This window comes from Podarcis bocagei, assembly GCF_964188305.1.
Source record: "Podarcis bocagei genome assembly, chromosome: 1".
In the NCBI taxonomy this organism is placed as follows: domain Eukaryota; kingdom Metazoa; phylum Chordata; class Lepidosauria; order Squamata; family Lacertidae; genus Podarcis; species Podarcis bocagei.
Genome location: NC_138125.1, coordinates 11200769 through 11226507, shown reverse-complemented (window position 1 = coordinate 11226507; position 25739 = coordinate 11200769). Strand labels below are relative to the sequence as shown.

Genomic DNA, 25739 nt, shown 5'->3' with positions numbered 1-25739 from the left:
GCAGAACGACAGGCTGCAAAGATTTGCTAAGATGTACCATCCCAGATTCTCAGGGACGCGGGTGGCGCTGTAGGTTAAACCACAGAGCCCAGGACTTGCCGATCAGAAGGTTGGCAGTTCGAATCCCCGCGATGGGGTGAGCTCCCGTTGCTCGGTCCCTGCTCCAGCCAACCTAGCAGTTCGAAAGCACCTCGAAGTGCATGTAGATAAATAGGTACCGCTCCGGCAGGAAGGTAAACGGCGTTTCCGTGCGCTGCTCTGGTTCACCAGAAGCGGCTTAGTCATGCTGGCCACATGACCCGGAAGCTGTACGCCGGCTCCCTCGGCCAGTAAAGCGAGATGAGCGCCGCATCCCCAGAGTCGGTCACGACTGGACCTAATGGTTAGGGGTCCCTTTACCTTTACCTTACCATCCCAGATTACAAGTAAGGAATAGCATACTCTCTCAAATAAAAAGCCTTCTGCTTATAGGACACTTGCAAGTTAGGAACACAATTGCTTTTTTATTATTCCGTTGTAGTGGAGCAATGGAGAGAAGTTTTTCCTACTGTCCGGGGATAGGCGATTTGTGGTAATATCACAAATGCTATGGTCTTTTTTCAGTATACCTAAAACCCTTTGCTTATTAGGGGCTACCCCACATTTTCTCCAAAAAACTGCTTTATGCAGGTAACTACCATAGTGTTATCTAATTTCTCAAAAGCAGGGGGTCCATGGCTTGGCTTTTGGAAAATAGGGGGTGTTTACTGATTAGTAAATTGGGAACCACTGCCCTAGAGTGACCTCAGGAAGTCTAATTGGCTAGAGAATGAAACTGTATCATGGCAAAATATAACTCAAGGCCCACAGCCAATGATTTGCTTGGTGTGGCAATCAGATCCATCTTTCTGCTCTGGATTGGGGCCGAAACAGTGAGGAGCATTACCTCATACTCCCTCTGCTGTTTCCGCAGCCCCTCTAGGCTGCCCGCCATATCTTCCCTCAAGACCTCTTTCATTTTCTCTTGGAACAGCACCCACTTTTGGCATCTCTGAATGAACTTTTCATCAGACTGAATGCCCTGCAGTTCACTGCAATGAAAAACAAAATTCGAAATCAGTTCTGCAGCTGCGCCTTCTGCCAGTTACGCTTTTAGTCATGCATGATTGTGGCCCAGCTGGCAAGGGTGGCTTGTGCCCATTGGGACTGATGGGGCAGAACACAGGGAGCCCTACAGTAGGTGGGGCCAGATCCAGTGACTGGCAGAGCTTAACACGAATCAGCAGTGTGATGCAGCAGCAAAAAAGGCTAATGCTATTCTCGGCGGCATCAACAGAAGTCTGGCGTCCTGACCGAGGGAAGTCATAGTCCTGCTCTGTTCTGCATTGGTCAGACAACACCTGGAATACTGTGTCCAATTCTGGGCACCACAATTTAGGAAGGGTGTTGACAAGCTGGTGGGCAGAGGAGGGCGACCAAGATGATGAAGGGCCTTGAAACCAAGTCTGATGAGGGAGTTGGGTATTTTTAGCCTGGAAAAGAGGAGTGTAAGGGGAGATATGATGGCCATCATCAATTATCTAAAGGGCTTGGACCCAAACAAATGGATTCAAGTTACAAGGAAGGAGTTTCTGACTAAACATCAGGAAGAACGTTTTTTTTTACCAGCATTTCTCCAGAGCCATAGCTTTCTTCTGAGTCCATTGCCAGTTCAGATCCTGCAGTCTTTTTGCAGTGAAGTCACTGAGCGGAAACCTAAAGCTGAATTCATTCAGACTCTCCATCTCGGGTGATAAAGCTGTGAGGACCAACATCTGGCTCTGAGGAAAAAAGACAAGACAGATGAGGCCGCTGGTTTGCAAAAGCCTATCATGCTTCCTGCTGGGAGACAGGATCAGCAGTTCTTTTTGGCGCAATGCGCAAAACACCAGGTGCCAGGAAAGCCAAAGGAACAAGAGCCACCAATTGCTATACAAGGAAGGACACCAGCTAGGGAAGATCAGAACGGCCTCAAACAAATTTTTTAAACGGCCCGCTTTGTTCTTGAAGAACTGATTATGCTCCTCTATATTTTCCTCCCCTGCCGCCCAGAAGAGATAGTGAGTTGCAATTCCAAACATCTGGTGGGTACCAGGCTAGGAAAAGATGGCCTATGAGCTTTTATGGCTTACCATGAGTAGATCTGAGTCTTCAGTGCCTTGGTTCAGATTTTCCAATACTTCCGTGAACCCTTTAACACGATTCTCCAGGTTTTCCAAGCAAGTCTCAAAACGTTTCAGCTGTAAAAGGTCAAACTGAGGAGAGAAATTAATATGCTGATGTTTGCAGAGGTTTAATTTTCATTTTGATTAGCCAATCACCCTATTTATTATTTTGAACTTTTCTTTCTTTCTTTTATATGGTGCTCTATGTTGAACATTGTAAACTGCCCTGATACCGGGGGGGGGGGGGGATATCTGTAGTAGGACGCTACCTTTATTTGCCCAGCGAAACTGTCACAAAATAGCGTGCTTGCTTTTGAGTTATCTAGAATTCTCAATTGGGCTAGAAGATGATTAAAGGGGAGAGAAATCTTGCAAGAGTCAAGGCAGAATTTGGGAGGAGGAGGCTGACATGCAAATGAGGCGCCATGGAGTTGCAGCAAGGCCTTCTGGGAAAAAGAAACTTAACAATGGCTGCTTTGCCATCTCTGGAAACAGAAAAATGAGCATTTGCTCACTTCTTATGGGGTCTTCGCTGCGAGATCACATTCATCCGGTGCTATACCAGCTGCACTGGCTCCCGGTGGAGTACAGGATCAGGTTTAAGGTGCTGGCTTTAACCTTTAAAGCCCTATACGGCCTAGGACCCTCGTACATACGGGACCGCCTCTCCTGGTATGCCCCACAGAGGAACCTACGGTCTTAAATAAAAACATCTTGAAGGTCCCAGGCCTCAGAGAGGTTAGGCTGGCCTCAACTACAGCCAGGGCTTTCTCGGCTGCGGCTCCAACCTGGTGGAACGCTTTGTCACAAGAGACGAGGGCCCTGTGGGACTTGACATCTTTCCGCAGGGCCTGCAAGGCAGAGCTGTTCCACCAGGCCTTTGGTCAGGGCGCAGCCTGACCCCCTCCTCTGGCAACCTGCACAGAATTTTGCTTAACGGTGGCCATTAATTTGATTTTAATTAATTTTTATAATGAAATGTTTTTAGAATGTTGGATTATTTGATTGTTTGATTATTTGATTGTTGTTAGCCGCCCTGAGCCCGGCTCAGCTGGGGAGGGCGGGATATAAATAAAATTATTATTATTATTATTATTATTATTATTATTATTATTATTATTATTATTATTATTATTCCGTCTACTGAGAAGAAGGATAGGTGGAATACAGGAATAAATGAGGAAACAGACTGTTCTTAGGTGGAAATTAATTTTGCCCCTGATCAGCTGGTGGGTCGTGGGGTTCTAGTAAAAAACAGCACAGATCCTGCAAGCCCGAAGCCTGCCAATTCATGGTGCAGGCGTATAAATTTGTATGGCCAATGGCATTTCCCAACAAATACATTTGGAAAAAAAATCACAGAAGCATTATTCCTCTCCCCCCCACACCAGAACCTGTTGACATGTAGTAGTTAACAGCAAAGCGACCCACTCAGAAGTACCTCAAACTCATTTTCTTTCATCTGTAGCATCTTCTCCAAATAGGTGATCCTTTGAAGTGGCTGGAGTTTTTCTGGAAGAAGTGATTCTGTGGGCTCAGTCAGCTGAGCTATTTTATCTGCCAGCTCAGAAACGGGAAGAAAACTTTCTTTGATGTTCTGAAGGTCCAGTTTCAGCAGCTGGAAAGAAAGGGAGATGCATCAAGAGAAAGAAACGAAGGCTCCTGGGTTACGGTGTTGGTTGCACTCTCAGCCTGATGTGTCCGCCCTCAGACCCAGATGTTTCCCTGACCCTGGGCACAGTAGGCCAGAAAGGAAATCACTTTTGTGATTTGGAGTTCTCCAAATTTTGCAATGAAGTTCTTGTCTCTAAATGTGCATATCAAAATGTGCATACAAACGACAGGATGAAATTCATTCAGAAATGTCTATTTTGTAATAAAATAGGCTCAATATTGGAAATCAGAAGAAGTACCAACATTGAAAAATTGGCAAAATATTTTTTTTGAAATGACTGAATTAGCAAAAATGATGGCAACAATTAGAATGCAATCTAATCAAAATCTTAAACAGGAATGGAAATGTGTAGAAGAATACCTGACCAAAAGATGCTCCAACAAGAATTTATTGATATGTGTAGACTGATTTCACAAAGATAAACTAAGATAAGCTAAGCTAAACTAAACTAAACAGATATAGAAGATTGAATGCTTAATTATTAAGATACAAAATTACAATCTCAATAATAAAGTTGCAAAATAATAACAAGGAAGTCATGCAGGGGTGGAGGGAAGACACAGGGCAAGAAATAAGAAATGGATAAATGTTGGTACATAATGAAATGTGAAAATGTGAATTGATGAATATAATGTATATGTATCAATATGTAAAGATTTCATATATGTAAGGTAAAGGGACCCCTGACCATTAGGTCCAGTTGTGACCGACTCTGGGGTTGCGGCGCTCATCTTGCTTTATTGGCCGAGGGAGCCAGCGTACAGCTTCCGGGTCATGTGGCCAGCATGACTAAGCTGCTTCTGGCAAACCAGAGCAGCGCACGGAAACGCCGTGTACCTTCCTGCCGAAGCGGTACCTATTTATCTACTTGCACTTTGACGTGCTTTCAAACTGCTAGGTTGGCAGGAACAGGGCCTGAGCAACGGGAGCTCACCCCGTCGCAGGGATTCAAACCGCCGACCTTCTGATCAGCAAGTCCTGGGCTCTGTGGTTTAACCCACAGCGCCACCTGCATCCCATTTCATATATGTATTGCAACATTAATAATAAATAAATTAAGTGCAAAAAAGAAAGGCGAAGAAGGCTCAGAGCTCAGGGAATAGTGGTGGCACAACAATGAGTGGGCAGAGAGAGAGGACTGGGAAGAGATGGTTTCAGAAGCTGAAGGGGTAAATAGGGCTAAGTGAGCTGAGAGAGTCCTTGGCAGAGAGAAGTCCAGAATCAGAGGCAGAAGTGGAAGCAAGAGAGTGGGAGAAGAGAGGCGAAGAGGCAGAGATTAGTCTGGTTGGTGAAGCGTCACGGGTGTCTCCCACCCCAACCTCCCAGAACCAGAAGAGGCGTGAAAAGGGTGGAGGAGAACTTGGCTGCATACAGGCACAGTCTCTGATTGCTTGGGGAAAGCCCTGGAGAGGAGGGGACTTAGATGGCTGTGAGGAGCTCGGGCTTTCAGTCTTTCATGGAGTAAGACCCACAAGGAATGAGCTGCTGTGCTCATTAGGCCTGCCTCTCTAACGAGTCTGTGGAGATCATGTTTTTGCTAATAAAGAACTAAATCTAACTTTGATCAGAGTGGGTCAGGATGGGGTTGTTCTCTTATAGAACTGCAAGGAGGAGAGAAAAAGGGAGGGGGAAACCTGGCTGGACGCTGGAAGTGGAGAATTGTGACAAGCAGCCTTAAAGGTAGTGGAGGGTCAGTCAGGCTGTGTACCTGAGATTTCATGGGCTGCAATCCCTGTGCACAGATGATTAACATTACAAATAGAATTAAGATACGCATTGCGCTCCTTGGTAGTTCTTTATCCGGGCGGGTGGGTGGAGATTTGGGAACATCTCTTCTGAAGTGTATAATTTAATACAATTTCCACTTAACACCAGTTACCTAAAAAATCGTGCTTTCTGGATGGGAATGGCAGCTGTGCTGTTAATGGGCATAAAGTAAGTCTAAAATGCTAATTTACTGCCATTAAGGACAAATTTCGCCAATGTGACTAATGCATGCCTGGCATCCAAAGCCCTTTTCTCTTTGTGGCGATGCTCTTTAAGGCCAAATCAGCCCGTTGCTTCAAAAACGATCCATTTAAATTTCTTCCCATTAGACTTTGCATACAATTTATTAAGGGCACAAACACATTTCAATCCGCTCCTGGGGGGAAAACGCAAGAATAACTTTAACACAAGTCCTCAATCTCACCTAAAACTGTTAGCACGGGGAAAGGGTTAGGCTTAAAAGCTCATCAAGTGCCCAATTGGATTCCTAGCAGTCATTCACAACTGACAAGGGGTGTAACATACCTCCCCGTCCATTAGGGTTCTTTCTCTGGTATTATTCTTCACAAAAGGAAGAAGAATAGTTTGGCTCTCCTCCACCGATATTGGGAAAGGGCTATTAGCACCGGGTGGATTTAATAGCTGCTTCATTTATGACAAAATTATCCTGGGTTTTCTTTGTCAGCAAGAGATACAAAACTGCATCGTAAAAAGCCACTTCCATTTTTAGAAGAGAGCCGAAATCCTTCCATCTCTGAGCTACTGGTGAGTTCTGCTGAGGCCTTCTGTTCAAGAAGACAATGAAACACTTTCTCTGAGGCTTGCGGTGCCGACCAGTTCACTTAAGGCAAAGAAGGGTCCCGATCAGACAAAATTGCTAACACCTTTGGCCTGAGCCCAAGAAGCTTACCTTGGGGCAGGGGAAGAAAGCATCAAAGCATCTAGGCTGCATCAACAAAAGTATAGTGCCCAAATCAAGGGATTGAATAGCCCCACTCCAGTCTGCCTTGGTGACCCATACTGTGTCTAGTTCTGGGCACCACAATTTAAGAAGGAAGTTGAGGTTCGATGGCCATCTGTCATGGACACTTTATTTGAGATTCCTGCATTGCAGGGGTTGGGTTAGATGACCCCCCCTGGGGTCCCTTCGAAATCTACAATTCTACGATTCTATAACGCAGCCTGGCAAAGACACTCAGGGAGGGTGCAAGACAGGGCTGGTGAGGGGTGTGGCCTGAGGAGTTCCAAGGGCCCCATGCAAAGACTGGAAGGCCATTTGGCACCCACCCCTGATTGCCTCCACACCCTGAGATCTTTTTATCTTCTTCTTCTTTGGCGATCACTTGGAGTTGAGTAAGATTGTCTTCCATGAACACTGTTTTAACAGTGAATCCATAAGTGACTGTGGAGCCCAATTCTGGATCCACACGTCCTTCCACATTGGTTTCCAGGCGGGAGTTGATCACGGTGTGGATTTGCCAAGCATGCTTTCCTCTTAGCACGTTTCTCCCTTTCGCCCTGAGTCCGGGCGTCTTCAAAGCCCATGACACCTTTGGTAAAGGCTGTTCTCCAATTGGAGCGCTCACAGGCCAGTGTTCCCCAGTTGTTGGTGTTTATACTACATTTTTAAATATACTTTATACTATATTTTTTTATATGTAGTTTATACTACATATTTTGTTGACCACCAGTATTATACTTTCCATTTTTAAGTTCGGAATAGAGTAGTTGTTTGGAAGACAAAAATCAGGCATCCGAACAACATGATCAGTCCAACAAAGTTGATGTTGAAGAACCATTACTTCAACACTGGTGATCTTTGCTTCTTCCAGTACACTGGCATTAGTTCACCTATCTTCCCAAGTGATATGTTAAAATTTTCGGAGACACAGTTGATGGAACCTTTCGAGGAGCTGGAGATGGTGTTTATAAGTAGTCCATGTTTCACAAGCATACAGTAAGGTTGGTAGTACAATAGCTTTGTAAATAAGCATTTTGGTTTCCCTGCGAATGTCCTGGTCCTCAAACACTCTGCACTCGCAGACAGAGCATCCCTTTCTTATTCTTCACCCACTTTCTAGGCAACCACACCATGGAAATCCCATTAACCTACCTTCACATCCTTGACCTTCTGCTTAAGGAAGTCCATCGTATGACCTGCAGCCACATCTGCCAAAAGGGAACCATATTGCTCTTCATACTTGTCCACCTTGGCCATGACTTCAGCATGTAAACCAATGTAAGATTCCCAAAGTTGTAAAGATGCTTGTGCTTTGTGTAGGTGATCTTCAATTTCTTTGTTCATCAGTGTCCATCTAGGAAAAAAATTTAAATTAAATGCAGCATTATAGCAAACACTTCAATTACCTCTCGCTTTCCTTAAGAGCACGTCTACCTGTCTTCCTATGGTTCGTTCATACTAGGGAAGAGCACTGAGTGACTTGCTCAGCATAAGACTGGGAAAACGTCACGCGCCACGGTTGATGGACATGTGTTCTGAAGTGTGGAGGGGACTTCTTTTCTTTCTTTAGGCAGATAAATGCATGGAGCTAAAATGTGCCACATCACTAGGCTGCTGATCACAATATTTTGCATGTGCGGCATGTTTGCCAGAAGCCTCAAAGGAAGTTAGTTGGCTCCTAATGCCAACCTTAGACAAGATGCCAAACTCATCTGATGGGATTTCCAAAGATTAGCTTCCCCGGTGATGAGAGCACCAAATTTGAAAATGAAACAGGAAGCACACAGGAAACCACAGAGGGGAAAGCTGTGGCCTTCCAGGTGTTGCAAGAATGCAACTTCCATCATTATCTGGACATTGACTATGCTAGCTGGGGGGCGATAGGTGTTAGGGTTCAGCAATATCTGGAGGGCCACAGATTCCCAATCTATGCATTAAGCCATCAAGATGGCTTGGAGAATAAACTGCCTAGCTCTGGCTTTTAAAGACTGAATCTCGCTTAAGCTCTGATCAAGGTCAAACCGTTTTTATTTGCCAGGGCATATGATGTTGTGATGCTGGTTAGTCTGCTGTATTGCTTTAGTTGCCATTAAACTGTCTATTTCTAAAACAAAGGTTTCGTCTTACTGCTTAATTATATTCATCTTTTGGTGTGATTAATTGTATACCTCCAGGGTATATGAGTGTAGGCCTGAACACAACATGGCAACTGTGTTTCTACTGCGCATCTGGACACGCCTACTAAATGGCCTGGTTTGAACATAACAGTAAGCCAAACTATGGCTAAGCATGAATGTGCAAGCGTTTGGGTACTCATGGTAAAAACTATTGCTGCTTCAGTTCCCCTGCTGTTGCACTAACTAGAGCTAAGCCATAGCACACACAGTTGCTATGCCTGTGCGTTTCACCAAAGGGTAGAGATGGGGGCGAGCAAGACTGGATTTTATATTCCTACAGGCAGGATATTAACGATGGCAGGTTCCTTTTTCCAAGCACCCCGAAACCTGGGCAGCAGCTAAAAGCGTCTAGTCTGACTGTTCTTTCCTCCTCCCACATCCCATCCTGAGACAGGCAGCAGATGAAGACTCCATGGATTCACCATTCTTTAGCATTTTCCTCCAACATCCCTCCCTCCCACTGCTGCTTTGTTTGCTATGTAGCCTGATGAAGATCTCTGCAGAATACAAAAGGTTGCACACTACTTTGTGGCCCCTTGACTAGCCTAATAAAAGCCTTGTCCAGTATGTATTTTGGAATGTTGACCGATGCTTCGTGCCTCCCCACAGGCTGATTATCACTGGGTTATTTGGGCTAGTGGCGATCAGCTTAAGCCAGCGGTTCTCAAACTTGGGTTCCCAGCTGTTGTTTAAAACTTTGTTAAATTAAACTATGGAACTAAATTTGTGAAAGAGGGAAAGGACTTGCTAGAACATTTAATTGAACTAGAATACAAAAAAGGAGGTGTGAGGAAGTCGAGGAAATAAGCTAATGAAAGATAAGGATATGAAAATATGGGGCTCTTTTCTATGTTTGTTCTCTTTTGGGTTTTTTTCTAATGTTTTTCTTTCTTTTCTTTTCTTTTTTCTTGGTATTGTTGATGTCTTGTATATTTTTCCTCTTGTTTTTCTTTTCTTTCTTGTAATGTTTAAACTTTAATAAATATTCTATAAAAACAACAACACAAAGTTAAACATTATGCAGCAAAGTGGGTTCTCCTTCATGGAGAGCACATGCTGTGGTGGGGGCAACCATGACATCCCCTGTTGCTGTGCGGGTTAGTATGGATGGCCACGAATTTGATAGGGCACCTCCAATTGTTGCTGGGGAGAATTTAACGCTGCAAAATTGTTTGATTGATGGGAGTGCTATTTATTCCCTGTGCGCCACATTGATCTTCCTCTTTTCACTGCGCACATCGGATTACCTGTCCACCCTCCCTATATTTAAGGTTTGTTTCTGTTTGTTTGTGCTGACCTTGCTATGCCTGTCATGGGGTCATCTGCTTTGGAGCAGGGGCCTGGTAGGAATTTTTGCCATTTGGCTGATTGGCTGGTGCCATTTGGTTTTTTTGCCTACTGCATAGCAAATCGTCACAACTTGTAAGGTTGCGGTTTTGTTGTTGTTGTTTAGTCGTGTCCGACTCTTCGTGACCCCATGGACCAGAGCACACCAGGCACTCCTGTCTTCCACTGCCTCCCGCAGTTTGGTCAAACTCATACTGGTAACTTCGAGAACACTGTCCAACCATCTCGTCCTCTGTCGTCCCCTTCTCCTTGTGCCCTCCATCTTTCCCAACATCAGGGTCTTTTCCAGGGAGTCTTCTCTTCTCATGAGGTGGCCAAAGTAGTGGAGCCTCAGCTTCAGGATCTGTCCTTCCAGTGAGCACTCAGGGCTGATTTCCTTAAGGTTGTGGTTAGGTATTTGGTTAATTTTGGTTGGTGGAGGGGATGTGGTTGGCTGTGCCTGCCCCTCCAATGCTGCTAATGCAAGGGTATTCCATTAAAGGAATCCAGGGGCTCGCCATGCTCTTGTCCGAACCCCTGGCAAGGGGCTAGGGCCACGCAAGAACCCCTGGGAGCATTTGGGGAGAGGTGAGAGCCTGGCGCCCAGCTCTAGTCTCTCCCCAAAAATGTTTACCCTTACTGACTTCTGCAGGCTTGTGGTTGTCAGTTTTGTTCCTACCTCTAAGTGGGAACAGATAGTCGCTAACCAATGCCTAAGCATCCACTCACATGTACTGTAATTCAATAAAGTTGTGTGAACCGAGTCTTTATTTGGGGGTGTTCTGGGCGTCCTTGACACGCAATTGCCACTGCATATGAAAGCAATGACTTGCTGGGGCCAGACAACAGAATGGTTAACAAATAAAATAAAGAAATCTTATTGTACCTTGTGCGTGCCTCTCTGCATTTCTGTTCAATAATCTCAGAAAACGAGGGATCACACAGCTTCTTCAGGTTACAAGCAGCAGCTTGGAGTTTAGCCCAGATTTCTTCATTACTCTCTGCTTTATCTTGAAGAGACTGTGGGAAAGAAATGCCACATGGCTGGTTGTGAGTGCAAAAGCATTCGAGGAGGCGGCTGTTGATATGCTAACTTGCATCTCTCCTCCCCAAGGGACCACATTTTAAAATTCTGAGATGCCACAAATATGCTGCCAGCTTTCCATTTGTAAGTGCTGCTTCTGCTGCTGCTGTTGTTCTGGTGAGATCTCACTCACTTGCTTTTCTCAAGCTTGGAGAAGGGAGAAGAATCTACCAGACCTTGCACCAACTCCAGAAAGACTTGGAAATTAGCAAGAAAGACTTCCCCTGCCCTCCTCCAGGCTTAGGAGTGGGGGAATCTAACCCACTTTGCAGTTAAAGGGGGGGGGGAGAAGATCCAAGACCCAGCACGAAAAGACATTGCTCTCCAGCCCCTTCAGCCACTCCCTAGCAAGACCTCTGTCAGGGCTGCATATTATCATCCTAGTTTTGACCAGGCACGTGTATGTGTGTTTTGTTGTGCATACCATCAGTGCAACTTTCCCCATTATCGACAGTGGACCAGAGTGTTAATTTGCTTCTATTGTAAGGGACACGTAAGGCTTCTTTTAACTTGTTTTGGGGAGGACCAAAATCATCTGTCTGAAACGGGTCAACTCACTGAATTCCTCATTGCAAGACACAGCATTCTGTATGTGCAGCATTTCAGATGATCTAACCCACCTTGACTTCAAACACACCATGGTGAAATGTGAATGAGGTGAACAGGTGAACTGGACAAAGCATGGTTTGTGAGTTTCCTGCAAACTCATTTGGAAATGAGGTACTGATCCTGGTGTCTAATCCAGTTTTGCAGGGCCCATGCAAACCATAGTTTGCCCATTTCGTCTGAGACAGTAAACTATTATTTGCCTTAGACAGGAAGCGGGGAAGAAGGCAGGATAAGGCTAAGTGTGTGGGTTTAGGAGTCCATCGAGGCTCAATCACATACCAGTAAACCATGGCTTGGTGTTGCATCTGAAGTAGTCCTTTGTCTTTTTAGGAGGAGCATTTACGACCCAAGAAATGTGAAACATACCTGGAGATTTTCCACCTGGGTTTTTAGTGTCTCGAATGTAACCACGGGAGGCTTGCTGACCTCCAGGCAATACAAAATTCTTGCAAGCATCAGTCTGACTTCATCCCAAGCTTGGTCATAAATCCGCCACTGCTCTAAAGCAGACTCTGTTGAGGTCTTCAGCAGCGCAATCTGCAAACACCGGGCCTATGATTAGACACGCGGGTGCCATTTCTGCTTCACAAAGTACACTTTGGAGATTACGTATCAGGACACTTGGAAAATGTCTAAGGGGCACCCCACTGTTAAACACTAAGAGACACCCACTGTTCAGTGTTTTATTTTAGTGCTTCCTTTCTAACACACGCTGGACAAAAAAAACACTCTAAGTATTTAACAAATTAATATATAACTGATTTCAGAGGGAACAGCGCATGCTTCCAACCAGATGTTGAAGGAAGGAAAAACATATCAGTGTATGGCATTAAAGTTTTAGAATTATTTTCATTATCATCCTAATTTGAGGCCAAAGCTCTAGCAGAGCTCATTCCAGGACACCTGGTTAGGGGATGATTTGCAGGAATAAATACACCGGGTTTTACACTTGCTGCTGACATCCCAGCAGGAAAACTCACGGATTCAGCAGCGCCTGAAGGGTTTTAAATTGCAAAAGGAACAGACAGCTCAGCTCTGAGCTCTCATTCCATGGCAGCTTAAAATTGCTAAGAAAAATATTTTCTATTGCCATTTTAGAAATTTGGCACAGCCCTGCTTGCCAGCACCAAACAGGATTCATGGAACCATGACAGTGAGTAGAACTCACCAGGTAAATGGCTAGGCAAACGAGTGGACTCAAGTTCAAGTCTGATCGCTGCCAAAAGAGCACCAGGGAGGGTCCATAGCTCAGTCCTTGGGCAAGACAGCCCCTTACCCCCCTGGGGCCCCTCCCCATGGGAATCTATTTCCTCAATGCTATTTTCTGATCCTAGCATGGCAGGAGTCAACTGAGCAATCTTCAGGAAGTCACCAAATCTTAGTAAGGTAAAGGGACCCCTGACCATTAGGTCCAGTCGTGACTGACTCTGGGGTTGCGGAGCTCATCTCGCTTTATTGGTCGAGGGAGCCGGCGTTCAGCTTCCGGGTCATGTGGCCAGCATGACTAAGCCGCTTCTGGCAAACCAGAGCAGCGCACGGAAACGCCGTTTACCTTCCCGCAGGAGCGGTACCTATTTATCTACTTGCACTTTGGCGTGCTTTTGAACTGCTAGGTTGGCAGGAGCAGGGACCGAGCAACAGGAGCTCACCCCATCGTGGGGATTCGAACCGCTGACCTTCTGATCGGCAAGTCCTAGGCTCTGTGGTTTAACCCACAGCGCCACCCGCGTCCCTTAGATCTTAGACATAGGCAAAGGGGGGAAAAAAGAAGGGGGGGAAGGAGAAAGTATCAACCTGGCTGGCAACTCTGGTCCTCATTTCATCTAAATTGCTGGTTCTCGGCATTGCCCCCGCAGGATCCTCAGCACCACCTCCTAAAACTGGGTAACTCTGCTTCAGCTCATCCAGCTCCTTAGATTTAACTGCAAGCTGGTTTTCCAGCGCCTGGGAAAAAGGAAACAGAAGAGTATGAGAATTCTTCTCTGTGCATAACTCATCTTTCAGGACCATACACCAGCTCTAATTCTTAACAATCAATGCTAGGAAATCTGTTCCGACTGTGGCGAACAGAGGGCTTAAAAACAAACAAAACAAAAGCAAAGCGGACAACAACAAAAATAAACCCCAAAACCAAATCACAAATTGGGGAGGCTGGTTGGTTTTGGAACCCTTTGATTGTGGACAGCCCAGGGACCCTTTGTGGTGTTATGGTCATAGTCCTGGACTAGGACCTGGGAGACCAAGGGTTCAAATTCTTGCTTAGCCTGGCAACTAACTGACTGGACTTGGGCCAGTCACTGTCTCTCAGCCCAACCTACCTCACAGGGTTGCTGAGAGGATAAAACAGGGAGGAGACTATCCCATGTTTTATCATGTTTTTAATATTCTTTTGGGAGCTGCCCAGAGTGCCTGAGGAAACCCAGCCAGATTTTTTTTGGAGGGGAGGGTATAAATAATAAAAGATGATGATGATGTATGCCACCTTGAGCTTCTTGGAGGAAAGGTGGGATAGAATTTTGGGGAGGGGGAATTTCTCCCTACTATACACATTTTAACACGTAGTTTTTGCTACATTAAGCAATTTTCCAGGCCCATCTGCGAGAAAGAAAACTCTGGCCCTAAACCTCTGCTGGAGAAACCCTACACAAATCCAGACTGGAGTCCCTAAGGCACTTTGTACACCTCCTTCCAGCAACTCCTGCAGCCAAGCTGGTGCCAAATGTATTGCTCGGTTTTCCTTTGGATCACATCAGTGAGTCTTGTTGTCTGGGCAGCCCAAGACCTCCATACACACTGCCCAGGCTTGTACCCTGGGATGGCAAGGCTGAAGAAATTTCCGTAGGAAATGTGGAAAGCACAGCAGCATTTGATAGGGGGAGGGGTTGGCATTTTGATATCCTTTGCCCTCCCTATCATCAGCATGTAAAGGTAAAGGGACCCCTGACCATTAGGTCCAGTCGTGGCCGACTCTGGGGTTGCGGAGCTCATCTCGCTCTATGGGCCGAGGGAGCTGGCGTGCAGCTTCCGGGTCATGTGTCCAGCATGACTAAGCCGCTTCTGGCAAACCAGAGCAGCGCACGGAAACACCGTTTACCTTCCCGCCAGAGCGGTACCTATTTATCTACTTGCACTTTGACGTGCTTTCGAACTGCTAGGTTGGCAGGAGCTGGGACCAAGCAACGGGAGCTCACCCCATTGTGGGGATTCGAACCGCCGACCTTCTGATCGGCAAGTCCTAGCTCTGGTTTAACCCACAGCACCACCCGCGTCCCTATCATCAGCATAAATCATGCAAATAAACACATGTTGCTTATTTTGAATATATGATACAAGGCATAGGGTTAGTGTAAAATGTAGTGGCTATTAGATTATTCATTTATCTTCCTGCAAAGTTTATACAAGTGCTTGAGAATTAAAAATCAGTTCCCCCCATTTCCCTTGTTTTTTTTTTTTAATTATTATTATAAAGAGTTGTCTTCAAGGATGTGGAAACATTCTTTCTGGCTTTATTTAACTTTTCCCTTCCCCTTCCTCTCTCCCGTAGTGAGTGTACCTGCTCACTAAGAGAGTTCCAATCTGTCCTTTTATTTATTCACCACGCTTCTTGCTGGCGGGTTGGAATGAATCCCTCTTGTCCCTCAGCTTGGGGGGGGGGGACACGCGAAAAGGCTCCAGAGCGCTTTAGTAAAAAAAACACATACTGCGGGGAATAAATAGCAAAAACTACCCACTATTTTGCAACGGGAGAGAAAAGGGGTAACCATGGCAATAACACAAAAACAAAAGGCTTACCTAGGAGAGAAGGAATATCATTGCAAACGTGGCTTACCCTTATTGTCTGGGAAATAATAAGGGCTTATTTGGCTGACCAGTCCAAAATGTGCTCTTGGAGCATTTTAACCCTTGCAGACAAATCCTTTAGACCTCAGTTAAGGAGGCATAAGATTGAGCTGGACCCTTCTAGTCCATCATCCTGTTCTCAGAGTAGTCAACCAGATGCGTATGGGAAACCCACAAGGAGGACCAGAGCACAAGATCGGTTTGTTGGCATTCAGAAGCATTGCTTCCTGCGGCTGCGTAGCCATCATGGTTAGCCTTACCTCTCTCGTCCTGACCTAGCCACTGTGATCCACGTGACAGTCACCTCCAGACTTGATTATTGTAACTCACTCTATGTGGGGCTGCTCTTGAGACTGACACAGAAACTCCAGCGGGTGCAGAATGCCGTGGCGAGACTCCTTACAGGGTCCTCACTGTGAGATCACATTCACCCAGTGCTATACCAGCTGCACTGGCTACCAGTGGAGTACAGGGTCAGGTTCAAGGTGCTGGTTTTGACCTTAAAAGCCCTATACGGCCTAGGACCCTCATACCTACGGGACTGCCTCTCCTGGTATGTCCCACGGAGGACCTTACGGTCTTCAAACGAAAGCATCTTGGAGGTCCCGGGCAGTGGCGTAGCGTGGGTTGTCAGCACCCAGGGCAAGGCAAGTAATTTGCGCCCCCTAACCCGTGGATTTGCGCACCCTAACCCTAACCCCCAGGTGTTGCGCCCGGTGCGGCCGGCCCCCCTGCACCCCCCACGCTACGCCACTGGCCCCGGGCCACAGGGAGGTTAGGCTGGCCTCAACCAGAGCCAGGGCTTTTTAGGCCATGGCCCCGATCTGGTGGAACGCTCTGTCACAAGAGACTAGGGCCCTGCGGGACTTGACATCTTTCCGCAGGGCCTGCAAGACAGAACTGTTCCACCAGGCCTTTGGCTGAGGCACAGTCTGACCCCCTCCTTCGGTAATCCTCACAGAACTCTAGCCCAATGGTTGACATAAATTTGATTTTGAATTGATTTTAGAATGCTCTGTTACTTTTATTGTTGTTAGCCACTCTGAGCCTGGCTTCGGCTGGGGAGGGCGGGATAATAATAATAATAATAATAATAATAATAATAATAATAATTAGAAGCCATTTCCCTAATCCTCTTTAAAAGCCATCCAAGTTGGCGGCCATCACTGCCTCCTCTGGGAGCAAGTTCCATAGTTCAACTATGCGCTGCATGAAGAAGGATTTTCTTTTATCTGTCTTGAACTTTCCAACTTTCAGTTTCACTGGATGCCTGTGAGTGGTAAGAGAGTTCCATCATGTCAAAGTGAAGTTACAGGAAACCAGGCAGAGGGCCTTCTTAGTGGTGGCGCCCGCCCTGTGGAACGCCCTCCCATCAGATGTCAGGGAAATAAACACTTTCTGACTTTTAGAAGGCATCAGAAGGTGGCCCTGTTTAGGGATGTTTTTAATGTTTGCATGTTTTATTGTGTTTTTAATATTCTGTTGGGAGCCACCCAGAGTGGTATTATTATAAATTATTATTCCTCACTTTTTCTCTAAAGTAAAAAATCCAACAACCCGTCTTCGTGATTATTATTACTTATCATTCAACAGCAACAAGAATATTGATTTACAAGCCATCTTCCTGAACCAAGTCCACCCAGTGCGGATCGGAATAGGAACACAGAAATCTGAGCTTGCATCCCCACCCAGTCATGAAACTCATTGTCCTTAGGCTAGTCACTATGATCTCTGCCTAACCTACCTCACAGGGCTGTTGTGAAAATAGCATGGGCAGGGGAGAGGAAGAATCATATACACTGGCCTGAGCAGTCTGGAAGGAAAGTGGGATTTTTTTAGGGTCAGATGCAGTAAATCATGTGAATCTGGAATTCCCAAATGCAATAACGAGAACAAACGTTTAACCTTGCAGTCTTGCGCCGTGTCCTGGGCAAGAATGGAACTTGCTGGCTTCCCTGCTTGCTTCAGTCTTCTGCTTTGTGCTTCTAGCCAGCTGCCCAGGGACTGGGCTCTGCTCTCCTTTTCACCTGCGGATTCCAAAATGTGCTCCAGCTCCTTTATCTGCAAAGATTCCAGCATGGAAATTTAAGGATGATTTGATTCATAGAGGACAGAAAGGCATCTGGGGTTTTGCCTAAGCGTCTCCTCTCTGCAGATGGAAGGCACTTTGGCAGGGTGGATAAAAATCAATGATTAAAAATAAATAAATAAATCTTTTTAAATTTAGATTGGATTTTTAAATAAAATGCTTTTGGAGGAAAAATCTTTCTAAACATATTTCTATTTAAGTAACATTATAGTCCAAAGGCTATTCCAACAGGAAAAAAGAATTTGTTTTAAGTTTTTCATGTGTGCTAAAACTCAGTCTACGGATTTTGTGTTTGTTTAACCACATCAGTTAACAAACATGGGTGCATATGCTATCATGTTATTGTGATGGGATGATGAGCTGCTTGTGCGTAAAATCGTAGTCCCTCAGAGTTTGTTCAAGTCCACAAACCTCTGTCTGTGACGGAGCCCCTCAGACATGGCTCCTCTTAGTCACTCGCAGATTCCGACAGTGGCTGCTTTCGGAATCGCTTCCAACATAAAAGCTCCTTAACGGAAACACGTCTTCTGGACTCACGGCGTGACAGTTTCCGGCGAGGAGTGGGTCTCCCTATGGGAGGTCCAGAAACCTCCCCACTGTTCTCGCTGGACGTGTCCCTGAGCCCTCCCTCTTGCTCGCTTTCCCTCAGAGACCCACCTCTCCCCCTGCTGGTTCCTGCTTCCGCTGCTGGGTCTCTCCCAACCTCCGTGAGCCCTTCCACCACCTGTCCCTCCGATGGCAGTTCCCTGACAGTTATTGTTTTAGTTAAATAAATTGTTTAAGTTTGTTATTAAGGAAATGATTGTTTTTCTCCTTCCAATAAAGTACAGCAGAAAAGTTGTCCAAATACAGACCCTTCACTTATTAATCCTCACAATAATTTCATCATTATCTATTTCTAAGAGTATAACCAAATCAGTAATTTTTGATACAACTGTAAAAACTACTCTGAAAATTTATTATTCCAAAAATGAAACCTTCATCTGGTTGTAAATATGAAGATTATACCACCTTGAATGAGTCTTTCTGTAAAAAAAAAAAAGGATTTAAATCAAGTCTTACCGACCAGTGATTTAAATCAATTTGATTTAAATCAAATCCACCCTGCACTTTGGTTCAGTGGAGGCTTCTGCCATGGTGTGGAGAGGACGGCAACTCCCTCATCTCAACCATTCCGGCTCCCCCCTTCCCAATCCAGTAGCTGGAACACCTTGGGAAGAAGCAGGGGACCTGACAGGTGGAAAATCACCTTCCTCTATCAGCGATTCTCAACCTGTGGGTCCCCAGATGTTGTTGGACTACAACTCCCATCATCCCTAGCTAGCAAGGCCAGAGCTCAGGGATGATGGGAGTTGTAGTCCAACAACATCTGGGGACCCACAGGTTGAGAAAGGCTGCTGGAAGAAGCCTGCGCTGGATCTAAGTGTCACTGGAGAGACACTGTTGGACATAAGACTTTTAAAACACCCTCTTTGGGAAACCGCCAAAGATTATCTACAGGTTTTGCACCCCACATTCCCACAACACACGTGGGGATCGTTCCTCACAACGGATGCACTAAATTGAATGCAGGAAGCTGGACATTTTGGAACCTTCCAAATGCTCAGATATCACTTGTTGCATAGATTGGCCTGGTGAAACTGCAGGCAGAGGTCCTAAACCTTTAATAGTTATGCAGTTAAAGGCTTTTCAAATTCAGGCGCACCCATGTCCAGCTAAGTTATTTGGTACCTGAGACAGAAAACCCCACAAGCACCTTTCCCCCCATCCTGCCAGTAAAATACAAATAGGAGCACATTAAATAAACTATTTCCTGCCCTTTCAGGACACCCCAAAATCTGCTGTCTGAGGCCGCTATTTGACTGTCTAATGAAAGGGCTGGCCCTGCCTCACAGTGTTTCAGGGGGCTGCACTGGAGAGAAAGTTGTGTTCTACTTCTCCTTGCGCCGCTCTGGATCCACAGGACTCGTTCTCTGTGCAAAGGAACTGCAAAGGACGGACAAACCTTTCCGCTCAGAGAGCCTCTCAACTGGTGCCACCGCAGATTCATTTCACCAAGACGCTCTGCAAACACCGTCCTCTTGTAACGCTTGTTCTTGACGTCGCACGTTGTCATCTGCAGCAGCGACTGGTTAACATAATCTACTACCCCCTGTTTGAAGTTCATTTCCATCTCGTACTCCTAGAAAAGTAAATACATTCCTGTCATGAAAAGAAAAGAGCATTTCCCACGCAGAAAACGCCATTACCGCTTACTTTTATGGCATTTGAAATGGTGTTAACGCACAGAAGAACTATGACCCATAATCTCTGTGAATGTTTGTCCTTTGCTAATGCTTAAAAAGTATGGGCTTGTAGGTTAATGCACTTGCTAGCTCGCTAATCCATCTGGGCAAAGATGGCATTTTCTTCTTGGCTTCCATATGCAGGAGAATCTTACTGCACACTTAATGTGCATTTAGGGCTGCTCTGCTATGATGGAATGTTACTGCTACCAAGTGCACTCACAGGTGGTGGACAGTTGAAGAGCCTCGTATGGCATTGTGAAGTAAGTGGGGTGTGAGTTTGGAGACCCATTGCAAAAGCATTTCTGGGCAAAAAGTGGCACAGTACCAGATGGAAGAGCTGCAGCTTAGTGGCAGAGCATGCGCTCTGAATGCAGAAGGTCCCAGGTTCGATCCCTGGCATCTCTAGGCAGAGGTGGCGATTTGAAAAAAGGCGAAAGCAGGAAGATGCCACAAGTGGAAGAAAGCAAGGCATCCTTGTGCATGTTGGGATACTGCCAGGGAGATAAAGTCCATCATGGCCCCCCAAGCCGGCTGCCGGACGATCCATCGATCTCCCGTAGTCACGCAGTTTCAGCAATTAGTGACACGAGTTTCCTGGAAATACCTTGCCACATTCCAGGGCTCAGCAGATAATGCACAGCCAAAAGTTGCACGCAGGAGAGTATTATTTACAGGCTTTATTCAGCGTTGATCAGAACAAAGAAAGACATGACTGTTCTGCGTCAGTGTCTCCAACAGAGAGAGAAACGAAAGCAATAGCAAACTTAAACATCCTGTGAACAGGAAATACGCAGGCTGTGACACAAACATCCTGCTCCCTTTTAAGGTGGAATGGAAATATCCTAACAGTGCAGTGGCCTTTATTCGTAAAATGCAAGGCACCTTTCACCCCAGGGGTTCAGCAAAGCTCTCCTTGTGCTCATGACAGGGCTCAGACAGTCAGACCCCAATTAACGTATTTTTCACTCTATAAGACGCACCTTTTCCCTCCTAAAAAGTAAGGGGAAATGTGTGTGTGTCTTATGGAGCGAATGGAGGCTGCGCAGCTTTCGCTGAAGCCAGCAGAGCAAGAGGGAGAGCTGCACAGCGCCTCTTGTTGTGATGCCTTCAGAGCCATGCACGATGAGGGGCGGAAGGGAGCGCTTATGAAGCCCCTTCCATCCCTCATCCTGCTTCGCTGGGAAGCCAGCAGAGGGTTCAGCAGAGCAGTGCAGCACCTGTTCAGCGAAGGAGGAGGAGGAAAGGAAGGGAGCCTTTACAGAGCCCCTTCCTTTCCTCCTCCCGCTTCACTGAAGAGTGTCACTTCGTCTCATCTGCCTCCTCCAATCCCCCCAGCAGGGGCAACCCTGCTAGCCGGCCAGCAGATCCAGCTTCCCCAAAGGGGCAGACGGATCGGTGGCTCCTTAGCCTGATGCTCCCTCCTCCTTCCTCTTCAGCAACATTTGATTCAGAATATTTTTTTTCTTGTTTTCCTCCTCTAAAAACTAGTTGTGTCTTATGGTCGGGTGCGTCTTATAGAGTGAAAAATACAGTATAGGGTGACTGGAAGAGGCCACACTAGGCAGACCGGTTCCCGATTTGGATTCTTCTATTCTTGTCTGGCAAAGTGAATCAGCTTCTAGGACTCTCATTCTTCTAGTGCCCTACTCACCTTGTACTTCTTAAGAAGGCCTTTCACTTGGCATGTGGGACTCTGAGCATTCACAGTAGCTTCGGCTCTTCTTTCTTGCTCCATCTGGTTCATCCGGTCCATTAATTCTGCGATTGCCTCACGAGACGGCAACTTTGCCATCTGAAGCTGGTCAGAAATGATGCAATGACAGCAACAGTCATACTTAATACCCCGTCCATCTGGCCCAGTCACTCTGGGTCTCTCTCACTCTTTCTGTTTACAAGGAGGGGCTATGGATTCTTAAACTGTAGAAGACCCTTAACCCAAACCCAGACAAAACTCATGGATGGGTTTGAGATACAAGGTCTACTGCTAATGGGAACTGGGCGTGGATAGGGGCAACGCATGCATGAACAGAGGGAGGGAGGGAGGGACTGAGTCCTTTAATTAGCTGTTTCCTGACTGTATGTTTCAGTAGGGGCCCCCACAAGACAAAATGCTCCCCCCTGTAAACAAGCAAGGACACTGACAAACTGGAACGTGTCCAGAGGAGGGCAACCAAAATGGTCAAAGGCCTGGAAACGATGCCTTATGAGGAAGGGCTAAGGGAGCTGGGCATGTTTAGCCTGGAGAAGAGGAGGTTAAGGGGTGATATGATAGCCATGTTCAAATATATAAAAGGATGTCACATAGAGGAGGGAGAAAGGTTGTTTTCTGCTGCTCCAGAGAAGCGGACACGGAGCAATGGATCCAAACTACAAGAAAGAAGATTCCACCTAAACATTAGGAAGAACTTCCTGACAGTAAGAGCTGTTTGACAGTGGAATTTGCTGCCAAGGAGTGTGGTGGAGTCTCCTCCTTTGGAGGTCTTTAAGCAGAGGCTTGACAACCATATGTCAGGAGTGCTCTGATGGTGTTACCTGCTTGGAAGGGGTTGGACTCGAAGGCCCTTGTGGTCTCTTCCAACTCTATGATTCTATGATTCTATGAAAAAATGAATTCCAGGCACATAGAAACCCAGCATTTCAGGGAGAAGGACTGTAGCCTAGCCTTCTCCCAAATATGTGCAGTTTTCTATGTGGAGGGATCAGGATGGAGGCATGGCCTTTCAGATTGCCTAGCAACATTCTCAATGAACAATCCCTAAGGCTCACACATTTTGAAGCAGGAACAAACTTTTTTAAAAATGCATGAGTTGGCAAGCGGGGACCACGTATAGGAAGAGCGTGTACATTTTTAACTTTTAGGACAAGATTATTACTGCAAGTCAAAGCTGAAGGAGAGACATTGGGCTCTTTGCAGTACATTATTTCAGTGGGACTTCAGCACACATGCCTCCCACTTGTTTTGATGGACTGCATCCTTGAGTTATATATAAATGCTTGCAATCAGTGACACATACAGAAGGTTAAGGAGGCTGCAATAACAGTAGTGTTTAACACCTGGATTTTGCTTTGGTAAGAAGGCACTGAATGCAAGAATGATTGGGCCACATAATTCGGCACTTTGCAATAAATACCCACAGCAGTTCAGGCCTGGAGGTTTTGGGATTCTGATTTGCTTTTTTACCTGGAGAAGCTTCTCCTGGATGCTTGGCAACTGAGCGATCAGGTCAGCCCATCTCTGGTCATACGTCGTCAAAGCTGACCGTAGCACTGCTGCATCGGATTGCTTAAGAAGCAAGAGCTGATTGCCAGTGCTTACGACTGATGACTTCAAGGAAGATTTATCATCAATCTCTGTAGAAAATGCCTAGGAGTACAATTTCACATGGGCATGACTTTCATGAAAGAAAATAAATTTACTGTGGGAAGGGGAAGAATAGCTATGTTGGCTGCATTGCATCATGGAGCCAGTTTTAACTGTGAAAAGTTATTCTCTCTTTTTCATGCAAAACACTACCATAAACGGAGAATGACCACGATGTAGTTCACAGTGACAGAACCAAATCACACAGACCAATCCCTGCTTGGCCATTTCTCTTGCCAGGTGACCTTTAGCCTGGCACCATCTCTCTGTTTGGTCTACCATGTAGGGCAGATGTACAGATAAAATGGGGAAACCAGATGTGTCATTGTGTAGAGTCTGAATGGAACTTGACTGATACACAGAACTCAGAATCATCCAATCAGCTCGAGCTGTGGTTTGCTCCTCCCTTAACACCAAGCAAGCAAGACAAGACATCTTCAACTAATCACAGTTCCTTGTTGCATGTGAACTGGGAAACTATGGTTAGCAGCCTTGGGACAAGCCAGATGTGTCATTGTGTAGAGTCTGCCAGTTCCTTGGTATTTCTTTTCAGCTCTTTGAGCCAAGAGCATCAGCCCTTACTTCCTCCCCCTGGCCTGTTGATCAGATGGCCACTGGAATGTGGGAATGGACTTGCTCCTGGCTGCCCTGTCCTTTTCAGCTGCATCCCTGCTTTATTGACTTCCTGCATGAACGGAGGTGCCAGGGAACTGTTGCCCCACACATCACCCAATGTAACCTACCCTGACCCTGGAGGGACAGTAGAAAACAAACTTGACTGATACACAGAACTCAGAATCATCCAATGAGATCGCGCTGTGGTTTGCTCCTCCCTTAACACCAAGCAAGCAAGACAAGACGTCTTCAACTAATCACAGTTCCCTGTTGCGTGTGAACTGGGAAACTACAGTTAGCAGCCTTGGGACAAGCCAGGATATGAAGTCATCTAGGAGGTTTCATATCTTGGCTTGTTCTGAAATCACGTAAGATGCAATGGGAAATGACTTTCTGGCATATTTGCTTGCTCGCATGAAGAGAGGAGAGAAGCAGATGCACGTAGGGGTCTTAGTCTCATTCATATTTTGGCTTATTAGGCTGATACATGATTGTCTGAATGTGGCCACTGAATGGCAGGGAAAAGAAAATGTTGATTTTTTTGAAGATGGCTTCAAAAAACAAGCATTAGATTAATTCCTAGATGAAATGCCAATTAAGTGTCGGAAACAAACAATAAGCAAAGTACCGTATTTTTCTGTGTATAAGACTAGGTTATTCCCCTAAAAAATAATGTCCAAAATTAGGGGGCGACTTATAGACAGAAAAATACAGTACATATCCTTCAGGGGTAGGTTAGCCGCTGCTTGAAGATAATGAGCATAGAATTATATGGAACTTTGGCTAGATTCAGCATGGCAACTTCTGTGTTTTTAACAGTGCAAACAAATCTACGCTTATCAATTCAGCTGTAAGCCACAAAGACACTGTTTCACTTACAATAAAGTCACGTATACTGTTTCTGACAGTGTTCACGTCCTGGGAGGCACTGAGTGACTGCTCTTTCCAGTCACGAATGCGCTGCTGAGCAGACCCCAGCCAGATTTCCAGCTCCTTTGAATCCCTGTTGTAGCTGCGAAAACAAAGCAAAGCTGGGATAATTCAGACTGAAATTCCCAGGTGTCAGAAAAGGTTATTTATGCATGCAACAACTGTGGTCTGTGTTTCGTTAGGTCAAAAATGGAAAATGAGTGAGGTCCCAACCAAAGAAGATTGGCAACTTAAGTTGACAGAATTTGCACAACTTGTAGACTTAACCTATACGTTAAGGGAAGAAGAAGAACATACGTTTAAAGACTGGAAAACGTTTATTGAATATATGGAAAATAATTGTGTACAGCTGAAAACACTGGCAGCATTAAGATAAATTCAACAGTGTAAATAAGTTTTGATGGATATAATAATGGAAAACTGAATGGTATCGTTTTTGTAAAATATGCAGGGATATAAGATATGTAAAATGAACCATGGAAGGAGAAGAAGGGAAGTCATTGATATCTTAAGTAGGTAAAGTATTTATCTGAAATGGTAAAACAGAAAATTTAACAAAAATCACATAAAAAAGAAAAGAAAACAAACAAACCAAAGTTACAATTAGAATAAACGAAAGACCATAGCAGTCTCCACGTCACAGGTGGTGAAGATGGAATAAAAGCGTTAGGGGAAATGTTAATATAAACGTCCTCTACGCAGTCACATTGAGCTATTGCTTGCTGCTGCAAGGACTGCTCTGCAAAAGCCGTAATGGAAATGCCCCCTCTCAAACAGCAACAAGGACAAAGTAGGACCAGATGTTTTTGTCCCTATGGAATGGGTTATTCCTTC

At 45.6% G+C, this 25739-nt stretch overlaps 1 protein-coding gene across 1 annotated transcript in view; it reads right to left on the bottom strand.

Annotated features, from left to right (window-relative positions):
* Positions 1-25739, bottom strand: part of SYNE2 (spectrin repeat containing nuclear envelope protein 2) — a 229664-nt gene that overhangs the window by 46638 nt on the left and 157287 nt on the right. Inside the window, exons 77-89 of the mRNA XM_081213478.1 lie at positions 24855-24987; positions 23181-23363; positions 21651-21797; positions 19717-19893; positions 17528-17683; positions 13577-13726; positions 12149-12319; positions 10976-11109; positions 7739-7940; positions 3625-3801; positions 2151-2273; positions 1645-1799; positions 926-1070 (exon numbers count right to left, since the gene is read on the bottom strand). Of these exons, the coding sequence (XP_081069604.1) occupies positions 926-1070; positions 1645-1799; positions 2151-2273; positions 3625-3801; positions 7739-7940; positions 10976-11109; positions 12149-12319; positions 13577-13726; positions 17528-17683; positions 19717-19893; positions 21651-21797; positions 23181-23363; positions 24855-24987 (2053 nt within the window). The remainder of the gene's footprint in view (positions 1-925; positions 1071-1644; positions 1800-2150; positions 2274-3624; positions 3802-7738; positions 7941-10975; positions 11110-12148; positions 12320-13576; positions 13727-17527; positions 17684-19716; positions 19894-21650; positions 21798-23180; positions 23364-24854; positions 24988-25739) is intronic.